Source organism: Coregonus clupeaformis, chromosome 17 (assembly GCF_020615455.1).
Source record: "Coregonus clupeaformis isolate EN_2021a chromosome 17, ASM2061545v1, whole genome shotgun sequence".
Taxonomy (NCBI): domain Eukaryota; kingdom Metazoa; phylum Chordata; class Actinopteri; order Salmoniformes; family Salmonidae; genus Coregonus; species Coregonus clupeaformis.
Genome location: NC_059208.1, coordinates 28,579,988 through 28,601,701, shown reverse-complemented (window position 1 = coordinate 28,601,701; position 21,714 = coordinate 28,579,988). Strand labels below are relative to the sequence as shown.

General features: G+C 42.1%; 2 protein-coding genes and 1 long non-coding RNA gene across 3 annotated transcripts; 2 read left to right on the top strand and 1 right to left on the bottom strand.

Moving 5' to 3' along the window:
• The first annotated feature begins 3,268 nt into the window (after nucleotides 1-3,268).
• LOC121585487 (C-X-C chemokine receptor type 3-like) lies at nucleotides 3,269-12,006 on the top strand. The gene is made up of 4 exons (XM_041901828.1): nucleotides 3,269-3,301; nucleotides 3,490-3,582; nucleotides 10,602-11,006; nucleotides 11,187-12,006. The coding sequence occupies exons 2-4, from the start codon at nucleotides 3,580-3,582 to the stop codon at nucleotides 11,907-11,909; spliced, it is 1,131 nt and encodes a 376-aa protein (XP_041757762.1). The 5' UTR covers nucleotides 3,269-3,301; nucleotides 3,490-3,579; the 3' UTR covers nucleotides 11,910-12,006.
• A 3,143-nt stretch (nucleotides 12,007-15,149) lies between these two features.
• Nucleotides 15,150-17,508, bottom strand: LOC121585488 (C-X-C chemokine receptor type 3-like). The gene is made up of 2 exons (XM_041901830.1): nucleotides 16,982-17,508; nucleotides 15,150-16,451 (listed from the first exon to the last, which is right to left on the bottom strand). The coding sequence occupies exons 1-2, from the start codon at nucleotides 17,333-17,335 to the stop codon at nucleotides 15,675-15,677; spliced, it is 1,131 nt and encodes a 376-aa protein (XP_041757764.1). The 5' UTR covers nucleotides 17,336-17,508; the 3' UTR covers nucleotides 15,150-15,674.
• A 983-nt stretch (nucleotides 17,509-18,491) lies between these two features.
• On the top strand, nucleotides 18,492-20,125 carry LOC121585364. The gene is made up of 5 exons (XR_006661899.1): nucleotides 18,492-18,733; nucleotides 18,839-18,960; nucleotides 19,075-19,380; nucleotides 19,468-19,547; nucleotides 19,822-20,125. It is a non-coding gene; the product is annotated as an uncharacterized LOC121585364 (long non-coding RNA).
• Nucleotides 20,126-21,714: the final 1,589 nt, after the last annotated feature.

The window sequence follows — 21,714 nt, the reverse complement described above, 5'->3', positions numbered from 1 at the left end:
AAGAAAGTTATTTGTTTCTGGCCATTTTGAGCCTGTAATCAAACCCTCAATTGCTGTGCTCCAGATACTGAACTAGTCTCAAGAAGGCCAGTTTTATTGCTTCTTTAATCAGCACAACAGTTTTCAGCTGTGCTAACAATTGAAAAAGGGTTTTCTAATGATACATTAGCCTTTTAAAATGATAAACTTGGATTAGCAAACACAACGTGCCATTGGAACACAGGACTAATGGTTGCTGATAATGTAGATATTCCATTAAAAATCAGCCGTTTCCAGCTACAATAGCCATTTACAACATTAACAATGTCTACACTGTATTTCTGATCAATTTGATTGTTATTTTAATGGACAAAAAAATTGCTTTTCTTTCGAAAACAAGGAAATTCCTAAGTGACCCCAACCTTTTGAATGGTAGTGTGTATATATAACCCGTTTTAGCATGAACATTGCCATTAAGGGCTTCCAATATGTGCTGCCCATGCTGTCCCAGATGCTATAATGGCACAGATATAAAGATGACATCTATCTCTTTGTGTCCCACATGCAGCTTGTTCTATCGAGAGCTCACATACCGCAACTGCACCGGACGCTGCAAAGGTGTGAAAAAGAACACTGCAACTACACCATGTGCACAGACCAGAAACAAGCTGTGTGTGTGTGCGAGCGAGAGGTGATATGGTTTGATGGCTTCAGTGGGGTTCACAACATGAAAGAAGGGAGTAGAAACAGGATGTAAAGAGAGGTTAGAAAGTAAGATAAGATTTAATACGTTGAAATCAAGATAAAGAACATTTGGTTCATTCATAATGAAAACCTTAGAGATCACAATGTCATAATACTAGTTCCGCATTTAAGATGCCGTATGTCTGTGGCAGAGTTATCCTGGCCATGTGACCTGTTATAGCCTAAAACTGTTCCAGATTTATCAGACAATTTGGTACTCACAGATTCACACCACAGACACACCACCATGCAGATAGGTATATGTTAGTATCAGAGACAAACACACACAGGAAGGATGTCTTCTCACCTTTGTATCCCATCTCGCTGAAACTAAAGAACGAGACAGGGGATAAAAGCGAAAGAAAGAGAAGCGGTAGGGCAGAGTGTGAATTATACCTATTTTTTCATGGGCCTAATGGGAAAGACGTCATTTAACGGTAAAAATGTATTACCTTTTAATGTGGCATGAACACAACCAGTCATTATGTTTTCATCTGATTGTCAAACAAATTACTTAAAAAAGCTACCTGCGCAAGTTCGTCAACTCCAAAATCATTCCAGCATCCAAACAGTGTACTGTGTGCACCTGCCATTTGATGAATGGAAAGACACAACTGTTACAAAACGCAAAAAAAGTCACATTCGGTGATTGTCATTAGGTCCACACTTTTGTAGCCTGAATTAATTGATGCATCTTGCTGATAAATTGACCTTTTTTGTAAAAAGAAAACTCAAGACACCTGAAAAGAGGCTGAAATACGGGACTGTCCCGGGATGACAAGTGCAGCTACATGGGGAAAACAACGTTTAAACTATGACAGAGAGGTGGGGGTGTTCGTTTAATTTGCAATAAGATTATATTTCATATTTACCACTGTAGCAGTACAAAATTGCATTTTAAACAAATAGGAGAATGGTTAAATTAGCATTACTTAGAGACCCCCCAAAGTTTGACTTTTGTTGCATTTAGGGGTGCTCATCACTCATTCAGGGGTGTTTAGCCCCCGTTATTCACACTCTGGGGTAGATGGAGAGAGAGTTGAAAGTGTCATGTTGTGCAGTTATATGTCATCTGTTCAGTATGACTATGTGGTTAACTGTGCCAACCTCAGCACAGAGTATTATCATCCTTCACTTTTGTGTTAGAATGTGCAAGCTAACAATGTTGGCTTTTTCAACTCTCACCTCTCTTCCTTTTGTTATGGTGTTCAGCAATGTGTTTATTAATTAATAACAAATTTATTACAAAGGACAGAAAAACAAGGTATATGGAATATAATGAATACAAATGACGTGGAGTTCCAGGTCTCCGGCAGCCTCTGGAACTGCCGTTCTGCGGCCAACAAGGCAGAGTTAATCTCAGCCTATGCTACCCTCCAGTCCCTCGACTTCTTGGCGCTGACGGAAACATGGATTACCACTGAAAACACTGCTACTCCTACTGCTCTCTCCTCATCTGACCATGTGTTCTCGCATTCCCCGAGAGCATCTGGTCAGCGGGATGGTGGCACAGGAATCCTCATCTCTCCCAAGTGGACATTCTCTCTTTTTCCCCTGACCCATCTGTCTATCAGCTCATTTGAATTCCATGCTGTCACAGTCACTAGCCCATTCAAGCTTAACGTCCTTGTCATTTATCGCCCTCCAGGTTCCCATGGAGAGTTCATCAATGAGCTTGACGCCTTGATAAGTTCCTTTCCTGAGGATGGCTCACCCCTCACAGTTCTGGGTGACTTTAACCTCCCTACGTCTACCTTTGACTCATTTCTCTCTGCCTCCTTCTTTCCACTCCTCTCCTCTTTTGACCTCACCCTCTCACCGTCCCCCCCTACTCACAAGGCAGGCAATACGCTTGACCTCATCTTTACTAGATGCTGTTCTTCTACTAATCTCACTGCAACTCCCTCCATGTCTCCGACCACTACTTTGTATCCTTTTCTCTCTCGCTCTCCTCCAACACTACTCACTCTGCCCCTACTCAGATGGTAATGCGCCGTCGCAACCTTCGCTCTCTCTCTCCCACTACTCTCTCCTCTTCCATCCTATCATCTCTTCCCTCTGCTCAATCCTTCTCCCTCCAATCTCCTGAATCTGCCTCCTCAACCCTCCTCTCCTCCCTTTCTGCATCCTTTGACTCTCTATGTCCCCTATCCTCCCGGCCGGCTCGGTCCTCCCCTCCTGCTCCGTGGCTTGATGACTCATTGCGAGCTCACAGAACAGGGCTCCGGGCAGCCGAGCGGAAATGGAGGAAAACTAGACTCCCTGCGGACCTGGCATCTTTTCACTCCCTCCTCTCTACAGTTTCTGCTGCTAAAGCCACTTTCTACCACTCTAAATTCCAAGCATCTGCCTCTAACCCTAGGAAGCTCTTTGCCACCTTCTCCACCCCAATGGTGGAACAAGCTCCCTCACGACGCCAGGACAGCGGAGTCACTCACCACCTTCCGGAGACACTTGAAACCCCACCTCTTTAAGGAATACCTGGGATAGGATAAAGTAATCCTTCTACCCCCCCTTACCCCAACCCAAAGAAAGAAAATAAAACATATTGTAAAGTGGTTATCCCACTGGCTATAAGGTGAATGCACCAATTTGTAAGTCGCTCTGCATAAGAGCGTCTGCTAAATGACGTAAATGTAAAATGAATGCTCATTCATAAAATAAATCTGATAAAAATCTGTGATCAACATTGGGCCTGTAGAAGTATTAAATATGAATGCCTTTGAACTTCCTCTCTATTGGTTCCTCCCTATTCACTGAAAATAGCAGTTCTGTTTGACATCATGCTCACAACAGCGTCAGCCCATCATCTCTGTGGAAACTGATTGACAGACTGCATCAATACCATTCAAAGGCATGGTAAGTGTCCTTATATACACATATTTCAAATGCATATACAGAATAATCACTATCATATTGAATAACAACATTGATTTTGTACAAATGGGTACACTTTTATTTTATTGGTCTATTTATTTAAAGAAAAATAACAGTATTAATGGTATTATAAGCAATTTTACATTACTTTTCACAATGCAAATTGTTAATAATAATAATAATAATAATATTAATAATAATAATAATAGGCATTTAATTTGATACATGCACTGCAAAAATGTCCTACATTTGAGTCAGACCTAAGAAAAGCACCTTTACATTAAGTGTAGGTGTGAACATTCCTTGAATGAGTCAAATAAAATTATCTGAAATGACAGAATCTCGACAGATGATCTTCTGATAGGGAAACACCTACGTTATTGACATTCGAAACCTTTTGAGAGGAACTAAAACTCTGATAAGGCTTTAGGTAGTGTGCCCACATTGCATCTAGCATATTTCACAGGTGCAGTGCAGGGTATATAAAATATGTGTGAAAAGAAAGACAGTACCCACACATTTTGTAAAGATGTTCAGATGTTCCCCAATAACGCACAAATATATTTTGACTCACAGTTGCATTATTGGGGTGCATCTCAAATCAAAAATCAAATCAAATCAAATTTTATTGGTCACATGCGCCGAATACAACAGGTGCAGACATTACAGTGAAATGCTTACTTACAGCCCTTAACCAACAGTGCATTTATTTTAAACAAAAAAGTAAGAATAAAACAACAACAAAAAAGTGTTGAGAAAAAAAGAGCAGAAGTAAAAATAAAGTGACAGTAGGGAGGCTATATATACAATATAATAAAGTGACAGTAGGGAGGCTATATATACAGGGGGGTACCGTTGCATAGTCAATGTGCGGGGGCACCGGCTAGTTGAGGTAGTTGAGGTAATATGTACATGTGGGTAGAGTTAAAGTGACTATGCATAAATACTTAACAGAGTAGCAGCAGCGTAAAAAGTATGGGGTGGGGGGGCAGTGCAAATAGTCCGGGTAGCCATGATTAGCTGTTCAGGAGTCTTATGGCTTGGGGGTAGAAGCTGTTGAGAAGTCTTTTGGACCATCTGCAAATATTGTGACTTCTCCTTCCTTCTCATAGTATGTTTTGGACATCTAGCCCCTTTTAAACATTGTGTGAGCTACAGACTACTGGGTTGGACCATTGGATTTGTCTATAGATACCAAACATTTGTTTGTGTGATTAACGAGGGTGGATCCTGAAGGGGCCCGGGGCCGGGTCTTTTTACAAAAATGTATGTAGTGTCCGAATGGCTACAAACTATTAAAAGCTATCTATGAAAAGCTGAGACTCTCACGAACATGTAACATGTTTAGCTCTATGATGCTCACAAGCTACACAAGAGTAGTTAGAAGGTAAGGGGTTCTTCTACATACAGTTGAAGTCGGAAGTTTACATACACATTTACATTTTAGTCATTTAGCAGACGCTCTTATCCAGAGCGACTTACAGTTAGTGAATGCATACATTTTCATACTGGCCCCCCGTGGGAAACGAACCCACAACCCTGCCGTTGCAAACGCCATGCTCTACCAACTGAGCTACGGAGGGCCTGTACACCTTAGCCAAATACATTTAAACTCAGTTTTGTTTTAATCCTAGTAAAAATTCCCTGTCTTATGTCAGTTAGGATCACCACTTTATTTTAAGAATGTGAAATGTCAGAATAATAGTAGAGAGAATTGTGGAGGTCTACAATTTTTTTTCTGAAGTCTTGGCTGATTTATTTAGATTTTCCCATGATGTCAAGCAAAGAGGCACTGAGTTTGAAGGTAGGCCTTGAAATACATCCACAGGTACACCTCCAATTGACTCAAATGATGTCAATTAGCCTGTCAGAAGCTTCTAAAGCCATGACATCATTTTCTGAAAATTTCCAAGCTGTTTAAAGTCACAGTCAACTTAGTGTATGTAAACTTCTGACCCACTGGAATTGTGATACAGTGAATTATAAGTGAAATAATCTGTCTGTAAACAATTGTTGGAAAAATTACTTGTGTCATGCACAAAGTAGATGTCCTAACCGACTTGCCAAAACTATAGTTTGTTAACAAGAAATTAGTGGAGTGGTTGAAAAATGAGTTTTAATGACTCGAAGTGTATGTAAACGTCCGACTTCAACTATAGAAGATCATATGAAATCCCAGGACATAGTGTCTATAATACTGTAATAAGCTCACATAGTTGCTGTCACAAACTCCAAACTCCACACAAATCAAATCAATTTTTATTGGCCACATGCGCCGAATACAACAGGTGCAGACATTACGGTGAAATGCTTACTTACAGCCCTTAACCAACAGTGCATTTATTTTAAATAAAAAAGTAAAATAAAACAACAACAAAAAAGTGTTGAGAAAAAAGAGCAGAAGTAAAATAAAATAACAGTAGGGAGGCTATATATACAGGGGGGTACCGGTGCAGAGTCAATGTGTGGGGGCACCGGCTAGTTGAGGTAGTTGAAGTAATATGTACATGTGGGTAGAGTTAAAGTGACTATGCATAAATAATTAACAGAGTAGCAGCAGCGTAAAAAGATGGGGTGGGGGGGGGCAGTGCAAATAGTCCGGGTAGCCATGATTAGCTGTTCAGGAGTCTTATGGCTTGGGGGTAGAAGCTGTTGAGAAGTCTTTTGGACCTAGACTTGGCACTCCGGTACCGCTTGCTGTGCGGTAGCAGAGAGAACAGTCTATGACTAGGGTGGCTGGAGTCATTGACAATTTTGAGGGCCTTCCTCTGACACCGCCTGGTATAGAGGTCCTGGATGGCAGGAAGCTTGTCCCCAGTGATGTACTGGGCCGTACGCACTACCCTCTGTAGTGCCTTGCGGTCGGAGGCCAAGCAGTTGCCATACCAGGTGGTGATGCAACCAGTCAGGATGCTCTTGATGGTGCAGCTGTATAATTTTTTGAGGATCTGAGGACCCATGCCAAATCTTTTCAGTCTCCTGAGGGGGAATAGGCTTTGTCGTGCCCTCTTCACGACTGTCTTGGTGTGTTTGGACCATGATAGTTCGTTGGTGATGTGGACACCAAGGAACTTGAAGCTCTCAACCTGTTCCACTACAGCCCCGTCGATGAGAATGGGGGCGTGCTCAGTCCTCTTTTTTTTCCTGTAGTCCACAATCATCTCCTTTGTCTTGGTCACGTTGAGGGAGAGGTTGTTATCCTGGCACCACACGACCAGGTCTCTGACCTCCTCCCTATAGGCTGTCTCATCGTTGTCAGTGATCAGGCCTACCACTGTTGTGTCGTCGGCAAACTTAATGATGGTGTTGGAGTCGTGCCTGGCCATGCAGTCATGGGTGAACATAGAAGTGGAACAAGCGAGCATAGAAGTGGTTTAGCTCGTCTGGTAGGCTTGTGTCACTGGGAAGCTCGTGGCTGTGCTTCCCTTTGTAGTCTGTAATAGTTTTCAAGCCCTGCCACATCCGACGAGCGTCAGAGCCGGTGTAGTACGATTCAATCTTAGTCCTGTATTGACTCTTTGCCTGTTTGTAGCGGGATTTCTTATAAGCGTCCGGGTTAGAGTCCCGCTCCTTGAAAGCGGCAGCTCTACCCTTTAGCTCAGTGCGGATGTTTCCTGTAATCCATGGCTTCTGGTTGGGGTATGTACGTACGGTCACTGTGGGGACGACATCATCGATTGCACTTATTGACAGTTGTCACTGACTAGTTGGATATTAATTTCCCAGTGAGCAAACATTTCTGTACTTACAGCTTATTTTTGTATTGAAATTTGTCTGTAAAACTCATGAATGCAACTGGTTATGTCCAATTGTTTTGTGTTGCACTTGTAGCCCTTGCTGTCCTGAAAATAAAATGCTAAAACACTTAATTGTGAGGCAAAATACAAGGGCTGTAGATAAATGAAAAGCAGTTTTTTGCTGGGGTCTCTGGACTGATGGGGTTAATATGTCACAGTACAACATACAGTACACATGGGTCGTGGTTTCACATGCTTTTGCATTGCAGAAAAGGTGTTAGTTTGTCCAGGAATCTGCCTATTGTAGCTTTTACTGTCTAACAGTGCCTCTTAACTGAATACGATGTGGGCAATGAAACTACAGAAAGCCATTCATATCCAATGGAAGAGTAGCAAAGTGGGCAGCATTCCCCAATTCTGGTCCCGCCCTGTTCACCCTCCCTCACCCATGCTCGCCCAACGGTCCCCCCGCCCACTTAACTTCCCTTCATTGAAAATGAATGGGGCTCCGTTGTTTCACTGCCCCCATCGTGTTATGTGGAAATGCACTGTAACAGCTATTGATACCTAGCACTACCTAGCCTGCTTGCTAGCACCAGCATGAGGGCGAAGCTAGCATGGCTATCCAAATTATCGTGTTATGTGTAAATTCACTGTAAGGGCTAGATTCAATTAGATCAAGTGTTAACCAGCCATAACCAACACCCACATAACTGGTGTTTTGGCGGTGTCGGAGTTGTAATTGCATTAGAGTTGTCGAATTGGTGAGCAGTTGCTCATGTGGTCATTGTCACGAGGCCACACCCATCCCACTTGCATTAATGCAGCGTTCACATGCTGCTAGTCGGAACTAGGAAACTCAGAAATGTCTGACTTGCTAACTGTAGTTAATCACGTGCCACGTTTCAAATTAGCAAGTCGGGAAAATTTCAGAGCTTCCTAGTTCTGACTAGCATGTGAACACGGCACTACCCTTACAGAAAAAACGTGTTTTCATGTGATCATGTGATCTTATGTGAAGTTAATGTGATAACATGTGATAACATGTAAAGCAACATGTGATGACCTGAAACTACACATGTGAATGTGATCACGTGAAGTGTTCCAAAAACACATGATTTCACATGTGAAATTTCATGTGAAATCATGTGATTTTCCACATGTGAAATCATGTGGTTTTTCTGTAAGGGAAGCTTGCTACACACAATGCCAACGGAGCGACATTCACACTCAAATTGAGAATTAATCAACAAAATAATGAGGACTTCTATCAGCCTAATGGAGGTGTAGATTACATCTCACATGCCAGTGTTTGAACTTGTAAACAAGGCTGCATGCGATTTCTCTTCATAATAATAATAATATGCCATTTAGCAGACGCTTTTATCCAAAGCGACTTACAGTCATGCGTGCATAAATTTTTTTTGTGTATGGGTGGTCCCGGGGATCGAACCCACTACCTTGGCGTTACAAGCGCCGTGCTCTACCAGCTGAGCTACAGAGGACCGACTCCGTGCAGCCAATGGCAATGTCCGCTTTAGGTAGCCTATAATTACGCTTGTGGTAGCCTATAATTCCCGCTATGAGGGTTTCGGCTAGTGCGGATCTGATAGAATCTAGCCTTAATTTCCATTTTGCGGTTTTTAACTAGAAATTATACAGCAAGACACACCAACTTTACCCATCAAGTACAGCTGTTGCCGACCGTTTCATTTCCCATGTCTTTCATGTGTCTCACTGCCAACATCCTCTATTCTAGTTGCATTGAGTATAGTCAAAGATTATCTATTATATTGACAAGATTGTTGAGTGACCGCTCTAACAATGGAAATACATGTCCTCAAAGGCAGGCGAGAGGAGGCGAGATCAGGTGGGACCATTCTAGCCAATGAGACGGCAGATACGCGTGTGAACAACAGGCACAACTCTGATATAAAGTAGTTATTTTCCAAAGTTGCCAAAATGCCACGTGTCCACTCATGTCAGTGCATTCGTAACAACCTAACCAATATGACATTTCTGTTCAATCAAATAGGCCTCACATAGCAAATTGGCAATTACATTTTTTGTTGACCAATTTTGACACTTTCTCATTGACCAAACAAAAATTCCTCACTTCGGCGCTTCCATAGTCATGGCATCTTTCTGTGAGCACTAACTCCGCCATGGCGAGTTGGCCAAAGCATATGGAGAAATCTATTTCTTCTGGGGGGGTTTGGATAAATGCCAAAAATAAGATCTGTGGTAAACACAAGCTTATGAGATCTTATCGTTTTGTTCTATGCGATCATCTTCATCAGCTAATGTCACTTTTTGTGAATTTTGAAGCATTTATTTAATCAAAACAAGCACATAAAGGCTTCATAATTCATGAAGGTCATGTTAACTGACTGATATTATCTCATAAAACAAAACATATTAGATCTCCTAAGCCTGTGTTAACCTCAGACCTTATTTTCAGCGTTTATCCCTAAACCCCATTTTTCTCCATTCATTTCCCCCATAGAGCCCCACAGTGGAGGTGTCATAATACCCATGAAACCTAGCGGTCAAACAGGGAAATTGTTCCAATAGTTTTTCCATTTTAGAAACCCTTAAAATAAAGACTGTGTTTCGTGTAGGCTTACCATGATGTAAAAGTCACCTTGTCCTAGAGAGATTTATACGGTTATCAAAACCTCATGCCAGGGTAAGCCTACATGAAACACAGCCCTTATTTTAAGTGTTTCTAAAATCCCCTATGGGAAAAATGAATGGTGAAAAAATGATTGGAACTATTTCCTTGTTTGACCGCTAGTTTCTCTGCGTATTATTACTCATACTGTGGTACTCTATAGGAATGGCTGAACGAAACCAGAGGTAACTCCTTTCAGGTCTTTACGACTTCATGCTGGCGAGCTCTATTACCTCTGTATCAGTGAGTAGACAGCGCCCCCTTTGCTGCACAATGGAGCGGTGTGTATGATGAATTGGCATAAAGATGCTGCACAATGGAGCAGTGTGTATGATCAATTGGCATAAAGATATAATCATCTGAATTACAGTCCCAGTCATTTGAAAATCAACCCCCCAAAATGTAAAATAGCCACATATATCTATGTCACACTAACGCCACGGAAATCATACAGGTGAAAGACTCAGGAAAACACTACTTTTGGCACTTTTTCTGCCATTGCATTTTACTCACACACTGTGATGCCTTATTATGCTTAAATCAAACTGAATGTAAAAGACAATTAGTAATTAGTTCTATTTCACTTACAGGATTCCCTCATGGCCAGTGGTGAAAAGGTAACAATGACCGGACCTGACCTCTTGTCTGGTGGTGATTATGATGGTTCCGCTTACTGGGATTATAATGAGACCAACAGTGACACATGCTGTTCTACTGGGGAGGTGTGCAGCATGGAGGAGGGCATGCGTTTTGACGCAGTGTTCCTACCCGTGTTCTACTCCCTGACACTGGTTCTGGGGCTGCTGGGCAACGGGCTGGTATTTCTGGTTCTGGTCAAGAGGAGGCGGAGCTGGAGCGTGACAGACACCTTCATCCTGCACCTGGGTGTGGCCGACACCCTGCTGCTGCTCACGTTGCCCCTCTGGGCTGCTCAGGCTGCTGGGGGATGGCGCTTTGGGACACCCCTCTGCAAGATCACTGGAGCCATGTTCACAGTAAGAACTATACACATTAAATAAATAAACTGTTGGGTTTAGTTTACATTTCTGAGGAAAGAGCGAGTGGAATACAATTGTCGTCAATATGTTTTACCCAATTACAAACGTACTCTTTATCTGAACTTTGTAACAGTTTTATAACAGTCCTTTTTTCTCTTTCTCTCCCCCTCTCCTCAGATCAACTTTTACTGTGGTATCTTCCTGCTGGCCTGCATCAGTCTGGACCGCTACCTGTCCGTGGTCCACGCGGTCCAGATGTACTCTCGCAGGAAGCCCTGGATGGTGCAGGCCAGCTGCCTGTCCGTGTGGCTCCTCTCCCTCCTCCTTTCCATCCCCGACTGGCACTTCCTGGAATCTGTGAGGGACTCCAGACGAGACAAAGTGGAGTGTGTCCACAACTACCCGTCCCTCTCCCAGTCTGGCTTTGACTGGCGCCTGGCCTCCCGCCTGCTCTACCACACGGTGGGCTTCCTCCTCCCCTCTGCCGTGCTACTCTTCTGCTACTCCTGCATCCTGCTGCGGCTGCAGCGCGGCTCCCAGGGCCTCCAGAAGCAGAGGGCCGTCTGGGTCATCCTGGTCCTGGTGCTGGTCTTCTTCCTCTGCTGGACGCCCTACAACATTACCCTCATGGTGGACACCCTCTACTCCAACAACACCTGCGAAAACCATAAGGCCCTGGACATATCCCTGACGGCCACCTCCTCTCTGGGCTACATGCACTGCAGCCTCAACCCCGTGCTCTATGCCTTTGTGGGGGTGAAGTTCCGGCGCCACCTGCTGGACATGCTGAGGTCCCTGGGCTGCAAGCTGAAGAGTGGAGTCAGGTTGCAGACTGCCAGCCGGAGGAGCTCCATGTGGTCTGAGTCTGGAGACACCTCCCACACCACTGCCATCTATTAAGGACTTATCTCAAGATTTCCCAAACTAGGACCCCAAGGGGTGCACATTTTGTTTTTTGCCCTAGCACTACACAGCTGCCACAAATAATCAGCTAATCATCAAGCTTTGATAATTTGAATCAGCTGTGTAGTGTTAGGGCAAAAACCAAAACGTGCACCCCTTGGTGTCCCGAGGACTGAGTTAGGGAAGCGCTGCTCTATCCTGTTGCTCTTGAGTTGTTGTTGTTGACTCAATAAGTAGAATATCAATGTGACCTTTTGCGCACTCCAGCTTCCCCTCCAGTAGATCTGGGCTGGAGGAAAGGTTGTTAGAGCCGCCGTGTTTCACCATCATCTTTTCCCAATAGAGCGTGCTAAGAAAACAAATTATTTTGTTGAATTATTGCCTATTAAAGAAAGTCTTTGTAAAGAATGGAGCCTATAATGAAGTTACACATAAGTAAATAAATCAGTTGTACATACTAAAAATAAAAATACATGTTTTCTATGTTTTTGTAATGATTACAAAATTATATTTCCACTATATATAAAAAAAGAAATCTGAGTATGAACAATATCTTATGAGTTTTAAGCTTGTCATTTATCATTTTACTTACCTGTTCTATGTTTTGTTAAATGATAACTGGCATATGTGCTCTGTTATAGTTAATGCATTTCTTATTACTGACATATGCAATCATTTGAGATATATATTTTCATAACAAAAATGCACAGTATCCTATGACAGGTTAACATTTCAAGGAACCATAGTGAAATACTGAATAAAGTTGTGTTTTTAATACTATCGTTCAGAATCTCTGTCTTTTAATGGTTGGTTAATAGATGTCTATAAAAAAATGATTCAACATCACAGAACAATCATAGACATGTATTGACATGTATGACTGTCTGGCATGTAGAATGGGGAATTGTGTCAGCTCTAAAGATTACATTTCTATCTGCAAACATTCTGAACATTCCACCTCACTGAACACAACATGGTAGGGCTGCAGGTAACCTAGCGGTTAAGAGTGTTGCACCGGTAACCGGAAGGTCACTGGTTTGAATCCCTGTGCAGACTAGGTAAAACAACTGCCGATGTGCCCTTGAGCAAGGCACGTATCCCTAATTGCTCTGGATAAATGCGTCTGCAAAAAGATAACATAATTACCTAAGTTCTCTGTGGCAGGAAGCCAAGTAAAGCTTACCAACATGGGGTGACAAAGCTTTGCACCAAAAAAATAACACAGGAGTGAAGAGTGATATGAGAAGTCACCACCCAAGATGACGACGAGACAGTCTGCCTCTCTTCCTGTCCCTTATCTCTGCTTTACTACAGCATCTGTGCACCTAAAGGTTTATTCTAGAAGGACATACAGTAGCAACAAAAAACTTTCTCTCATCTTTCTCTCATCACTTGTTCCATTCAAGAGCTTCATAAGCACTTCAGCCTTTAGTTAGCTTTACTTAATCACCAATAATATTGAGTGACAATACTTAATGGACAGCATCACTCTGTCCAACTGAACAGCTTGCCTCTACCACCTTTTAGCAGGAAGAGAAAAGTATAATCGACTTTAGCTGAAACAGGAAAAAACACTTGGTGTTGCAATGTAGGACTGTAAGAGAAACAGGGAGCAGGTCATATATTGAGTTTGGTGTGTTGCTGCTACCGCCACATGATTTCTCTGTCATCCATAATCGCATAGAAAACAAGAAGTGAAATATCACAAAGTGAAACAAAACCAAAACATGTATGAACATGAGTGAAAACAGGAAGGAGGAAAGTGGTTAAAATTGTGTTTTGTGGTAAAAAATTGGAAAACATTCAGCTTAACCAAAATACAAATAGGATCAAGTTCTGTCATGAATATTCCAGGTCAGTTCTTCTATTCCATTCCATGTCACATTTATTCCGAATCACACACACACATATATATATATACAGTATATATATATATATTTTTACAACATCACACAATCTGGTCAAAAATAGCCCATTGTATTCACAAGACATGTATTGACTTGTATGTCAATGTTTAAAACAAAGGATTAGTGCGTCACACACCGTGCAGCCCTAAAATCATCTATCTTTCTCTATATATCTCTCCCCACCCTCTCTCTCCACCTCCTTCTTTTCTGTTTACTCTTATCTTGCCTTCTCCCACAGCGTGACCTGGTTGACAATGCCCGCTACAGTCCTCTCTTAGTAAAACAAACAGTGGAGTATTCAGACGGATATCGAGGAAACAGAGCTGTGAAAAGTGCACAGGACACACAGAGAAATATTATTGTCTCCCTCTCCCACCACATCTGACCAATGATGTCATTAACCATGGCTGTGTGTGTCAGCCTGTTGCAACAAAGAAATTAACTCAAGCCTGGGACATCTGGGACAGAGTGGGAAACCCTATCTCATGCAGCTGTCAGACAGGGTAAAACCAGCCTGTAGACAGGGTAAAAACAACACTGGGCTTCCCCAGAGTGGGTCAATTTACAGGATATTGTGATACCGACTTGATGAAATCAAAAGTGAAACAATTGTTGTAAAAAGAGAAACATACTCTTATTCATTAATTATATACAGTAATGGAATAATAAAATAACAGTATATCATTGTAAAATATAACGTTAAAATTACAAAATAGTACAGTAACATGCACAAGTCTTACTAAAACTTTAATATTCTGTGAGTTGGGGATTTCTTCATACAGATAATCATGAATGAATTGTGAATAATATTGAGTGAGAAAATTACAGATATATAAATATCATACTCCTAAGAAAATCCTAAACTCCCCTGTTATTGGTAATGGTGAGAGGTTAGCATGTAACTTTCTAACTCATCATTAATCACGATTTATTCAGGATTATCCGTAATCATGGTAGCCACTTTAATATAGAAGAAAACATATTATATTCTTATTTATAATAAAAGTGACTCCAAAATGACAAAATACATTATTTACCATTCATTTCTATTGGGCACAACATAATCCGAAACACAACCAAAACAAACAGCAAATGCATCCAACAAGTTAGTAGAGTCACAAGCTTGATGTAGTCATTGTGTGCTAGAATTATGGGACCAAATACTAAACTTTTGACTACTGTAATACACTATAAGTGAATTTGTCCAAATACTTATGACACCTTCAAATGGGGGGGACTAGATACTTAAAGTGCATTCATTTCTAAACGGTAAAACAGATATGTATGAAAACACCCTAAAATAAAAGGTGACATTCTGTACTGTCGCCGAATATAAAGCATTTCATCTCAAATCCAAAATGCCGGAGTATAGAGCCAAATAAAACGTTTTAGCTTCACTTTCCAAATAAATATGTAGGGGAGTGTAATAATCTAAATGTATGATGTATGTGTCTGCTGAGAACCAGGTTTCCTCTTAAATCCATTACATTCAGTGAAGTGCTCTGTACAAATAGTAATACAATAGATGTAGGTTTGAATAATTAATGCATGATTCATTCCAACAGATTCTACAGAGCCTGACGACATCGATAGGTAAAACAAAACGTGACGATCAGACAACCAGCTGACTTTATAAAAATATAGAAATATACATTTAGCCTGAGTGCTTTCCATTAAAGTGCAATTCAAAGAAAGCAGTCCTCATAAGGGGCTTTCTACTACGCTTGTCTTTCTCTCATGACACAGGTTACGGTCATCCACCAATCCCCAGACCCAAACCCATGACCCATACATCAACTTCCCCTCAAGGCAGGATGACATACTGTATTAGTCATTAGGATCCTCTTCCTACCCATCAGCTCTGGGTGGACTGTACCTGTCCCATGGGGGTCATTGGGTTCAATGTCCCCTTCTCTTCTGCTTGGTCAGGTGAGTCTTCAACCACACCTGAGTCCCACAGTGAGAGATTCGGATCGTCCTGCACCCTCTCAACACACCTCACCATATCCAGCACGCGTCGCCGGAAGTTTCTACACAGGCCGAGATGGAGCACTGGGTTGAGGCAAGCGTGCAGGCAGGCTAGAGCGAACGTGACCACCAGAATGTTCTCCAGAGCTTTCCTCCCGTTTTCACAGGACTCAGAATCAGACTCCCCAGGCCTCCCCTGAAAGGTGTCCACCATGAGGGTGATGTTGTAGGGCGTCCAACAGAGGAAGAAGACCAGCACCAGGGCCAGGATGACCCGGACGGCCCTCTGCTTCTGGAGGCCCTGGGAGCCGCGCTGCAGCCGCAGCAGGATGCAGGAGTTGCAGAAGAGTAGCACGGCAGAGGGGAGGAGGAAGCCCACCGTGTGGTAGAGCAGGCGGGAGGCCAGGCGCCAGTCAAAGCCAGACTGGGAGAGGGACGGGTAGTTGTGGACACACTCCACTTTGTCTCGTCCGGTGTCCCTCACAGACTCCAGGAAGTGCCAGTCGGGGATGGAAAGGAGGAGGGAGAGGAGCCACACGGACAGGCAGCTGGCCTGCACCATCCAGGGCTTCCTGCGAGAGTACATCTGGACCGCGTGGACCACGGACAGGTAGCGGTCCAGACTGATGCAGGCCAGCAGGAAGATACCACAGTAAAAGTTGATCTGAGGAGAGAGAGAGAGAGAGAGAGAGAATAAGAGAGAGAGAGAGAGAGAGAGAGAGAGAGAGAGAGAGAGAGAGAGAGAGAGAGAGAGAGAGAGAGAGAGAGAGAGAGAGAGAGAGAGAGAGAGAGCGAGAGAGATATAAACTCGAGAAAGCTCTTGGCTGGAATGAACATTAAGATGACACAGCTGTGTTCCTCCTCTGCACTTCCTCTTTTCCCAGAAATGTTGAGAGTTTATTAATGGACTCAGAGGAAGAGCCCATTAAGAGTACATTAACCGTGATCTGGATTGAATGATGTATTGAAAGTGTATCCGATGACTTAGTAGAATATTAGGATCTAAAAACCCTTCCTCCCCTTCCTATCCCACACTACCTAGCCCTCGGATTTCACAGCACTAGAACCCCCATCATATACCACACTACTCCACACTAGTCCATTACCCCCTCTCCCCATCCCCAACCCCCCAGTTTATGTGTTCATACAGGTATATACACTTGCTTGACCAGTCCCGTCCCCCCCAGTCCTTACTGTGAACATGGCTCCAGTGATCTTGCAGAGGGGTGTCCCAAAGCGCCATCCCCCAGCAGCCTGAGCAGCCAAGAGGGGCAACGTGAGCAGCAGCAGGGTGTCGGCCACACCCAGGTGCAGGATGAAGGTGTCTGTCACGCTCCAGCTCCGCCTCTTCTGGACCAGAACCACAAGGACCAGCCCGTTACCCAGCAGCCCCAGGACTAGCATCAGGGAGTAGAGCATCGGGAGGAACACCACGCCAAAACGTACCCCAACGCCATCTTCAGAGGAGCAGTCTTCTTTATAAACATAGTCCTCATCATAGTTATAGGTGCTATTCTCTTGGAATATCCCTCGCAGGTCCAAAGCCATGTCTGTCTGTGGAGAAGTCGAGAATCAGTTGATCGTTTGGGTAATACAGACCAATCTATTGGGTTTAAGACTAAAACAATGCGAGCAGAATGTGTGTTGGAGAGGACAACAATTTGCTCTTTCACCAACTTATACCTAGAGAGATCTGTCTTTAGTCTCCAGTCCTCTGTTCTAACACTGACAAGTTGTGTGGGTATGTGTGAGAAAGGGAGATATTCCTTGAAGTGTCTCATCTGACAATGTCCAGATCAGATTATATTCACGCTGCTCACATGGTTCCGATGTCACCAGATGAGGCAACACCACACACAGCATAGTAAGAGTGGAAAGTACAGTTCCCCTTACGGGGGCTGTCCACTGCACTGCAGATCATCTGACTGGTGACATTGACACACTATGGGAGATTGTCTAGCTGTGCTCTAACCACGCTCTCTAACCTCTCTGTAGGTATTCTATACATATCTGATTTTCTGTTAAACCAGAAAGAAAGAGAAAGCGCAAGAGAGAGCGCAAGAGAGAGAGAGAAGACATGTCCTGGGAAATATGGACGTATGGATGCACGGACATATGCACACAAACACACACACACACAGGAATTCAAATAGCATGAAAGACATGAGCGGAGAAAGTTGAACTTGTGTAGGACAAAGACCACAGATGAGGAGAAAATAGAAAACACCTAGACAGTAGAAGGGGTTTGAAATGATAAATGTACTTACCACAGCCACGTTCTATAGCCGATCATTCAGTAGTCCCAGTAGTATTGGAGAGACTGGAGACAAAACTGCTCTGTTTGCTTACACTATAAATAAGCCAGGAGAGAACAGGCAGTTTGTTTGAATGGCTGCATTCCCTGAGCACTTAAATACGGTGGCTGGGAAGTGCAAAGCAACATTACAAAGAATGAAACACTTTTACAAAGCTCGAGACAAATTTACATTTTGGAAAACAAATTTACATTTTGGAAAACAAATTTACATTTTGGAAAACAAATTTACATTTTATAAAACAAATTAACATTTTATAAAACAAATTAACATTTTATAAAACAAATTAACAAGACGCAAAACACTTTTACCAGTCCCGAAACAAATTTACAAATGACAGATTCGTCACGGAAAGGGAATGTACCATATACCGGAAGTGACACGGAAGTGATGAGCGTGGTCTTTTCGTGTTGTTGTTGTGGAGTTTATGGCATCAAAGAAGTTTATGGTGACCGCCCGAACATGGACTGCGGCCGAGGGATGTTTTGCCCGTTTTGTGGCAAACACATGAACAGCTTAACGCGGTTTTGCTTTACGTGTGGTCGGTGTTTGGAGTTTTTAAAGGACGCGGACAAGACGGAAACATTGGAAACACAGGGGACGTCTCGACAGCCGGACAGTGCTATGCAAAGTAAGTTTAGCAAAACCAAAACGCTAGCTATCTAAGGACAGTAACGCTAATGATTTTTTGAGCGGCTTCTAACTTTCTGTTTCGGAACTCTGTCCATTTCTGCAGAACAACCATGCCCATCATACAAACAGTTCATGGAGTACAGAAGCTCGAAATCAAAAGAACGACAGTCTTTTAACTATGGGCCAAAAGGAAGATATAGGCCTAAAGAAAGAAAACACGTCCAGGTAAGGTGTACTGACCGTCCTATACAATTTTGCAATGCTCTATATGTATTTGTGTGTTTGTGTATATTTATTTTACCTATGTATACATTAATTATATCTTTGTTATTTTACTAGATAAACGTAGGATTGATGGTGCCAAGTGGAACTGATTTAAAACCTCTAAGAGGGAAAACACTACAGTTATTTACAGACCCAGAGGTAGCAGCACCTGATCTACTGAAACAAGCTGTCCAGAAAATGACAACATTTAACAAGGACATGCACGAAGGACCTTATGTCCTTTTGTATCCAGACTGCTCAGAGGTGGTTCATGTGCCTGGGTCAGAAAGGCCATTCAAATTGGCAGAATATAAAAGGAAATAGGAAAGGCATATTCCAGGATCACTTTTTTCATTTGCCTAGAAAAACACTATAAAAGAGGTTAGTGGATCTCATGATTCAATATTTTTACATATTTAGATACTCTGCTGGAGGATAGATAATGGTTGTTTGAATTATTTTTTTCAGTGGATGATACCTCAGACTCTGATTCTGAAATTGTCATCACAACAAGGAGCACAGCTGAACTCAATCGTGCTGACACTTTGGTACATCAGTTATTTCTCTTTTTTAAAATGTTTATGTATGTTTGTATTTATTCATTTTCATATAATTTATTAATTAGATGTACATTGGATTTTAAGCATAAAATCAATGTCCTGGTCAATATTTTAGTGGAAAAAGGCTTGTTTTGATTATTTTGCAGTAACTATTATACAGTAACACAGACAACCATTCAGCATTGATATATACTGTATGTGGTAATGGAAAAATAATGGAACCTGTTGAAAGTTGTTGATCATTTTATCCGTTTCCTCTCAGGTTTTTGAACCACAAAATCGAAGTACTCCCAAACACAAGCTGGACGGTGAAAGGTAGGTGTTGCACACTTGGACACAAAGGAATTTTCACACGTGCAATAATAATTCATATTTTGTTGGGCTACAGTGCTTTCACTACCAGGTAAAGTGCAATTTCACCTTTTTTTTTATTTAACTCACAAAACTGATAAAACTACTAGCAGATATTTCACTACTTATTCACATACACATTATACATACATTTATATTGCTGCACATAAGCTCAACGTTGCTACATGCTATCAGCTGTTTCTGTAACTGACTGCGGTGCCCCTCGCTCCCTACCTAAAGGACCCACGGCTGCCTGTGTGAGCAGAGCTTTACAGAATAAACCCACTGAAATACAGTTGCTCTTGCAGTTGAATAAACAAAAATTAACCAAACCATTAAAAAAAAACACGTGAGAATGAAGTGGGGGTATCCACTGTCCATTCATATGTCCCACATCACTGTCGATCCTGCATAGGTACTATAGGCCTTTACTGAAGTGGCACGGTCATCCAGAACCAACTTAAAGAACTCCAACACGTTTCGGCATCTAGCCTTTGTCAGGGAGTCAAATAGATGTAATGAGAGACCCTGGGTTTTTTTCTAGTGGTAATCCACCAATAGGAAACATGGGACACATCCATATACATAATGTTTACATGATTTGACTATTGTAGGCCTGAAGGACACCTACTGGTTTTAAGATGTCTACAACACCTACTCTAGCCCAGAACACCTTGGACACTAGAAAATACCCATTGTCTCTCATTTCATCTGTTTGACTCGCTGACGAAGGCTAGATGCAAAAACGCATTAAAGTTATTTTAAATTGGTTCTGTATGGCTTGGCCACTTGCAATACAAGCATTTTAATAGTTAAAAAATAGTAGTTTGAGCTTTCTTTTATTTTATACCTTATCCATTAAAAAAGAAACTCAAACTAACTCAGATTTGAGTCCAGGAAGCGCTCCTATCCACATGTTCTCAAAATAATCTTTTTTTTTAATACATCTTTCTGTTCCCTCTACTACTACATGCTACTCAAAGCTACATTATAGCCTTTATCATGGAGCTAATCATTTTAATATGTTTTATCATGTTTCAGAGATGCACCAGGACAATCAACAATTCAGCCTGGACAGGTAATAAGGCAGAGTGTGGCAGCATGACATTTCTTGCTTTCAGTGTTGTTGTTTCAGACATTTTAATCTTTTTTTCAGATAGTAATATCTGATGCTGAGGATCTGGATCCACCGGAAGCAAATCCAGAAAAAATGTCTTGCTACAGGTAAGTAAAAAAAAAAGAAAAGATAATGACTGACATAATTTAAATGTATTGAACTGATTACATGGGGAAGACATTTTTGTTTGTAAGATGTTTTAACATGGAAATGGCAATTTCCCAACAGTAAATACACAGACCTGTATTCACCAAATGTTGAGCAGGAGGACGAAGAGCCGGTTGCTGTCAATGTGAAGAATTTCCAACACACAGCAATGTAATATGCTTTTGACTATAGCACTCCAGTTTTTTCACTGTACAATAGTTCTTGTATATCTGGAATATCCACAAATGAATTAACTTTTTGTCATTACAGGGAGGAGACGGACATTGCATTACCTGACATCGTAGCAAACCTGTCTCTTCCTATTGATCATAAAAAAGTCAGCCGGTTTAACATCTCAAGGGATAATGTTTGGGATGGGGCAGTCAGAGGTTTCAAGCGTACAACATATTCTGAAACCTGTGACATGCTGGTGAAATTTACTGATGATACTGGTGTTCTGGAAGAGGGAATTGACACTGGTGGTCCAAGACGAGAGTTTTTAACTCTACTGATGAAACACCTAAAAGACCGGCCCATTTT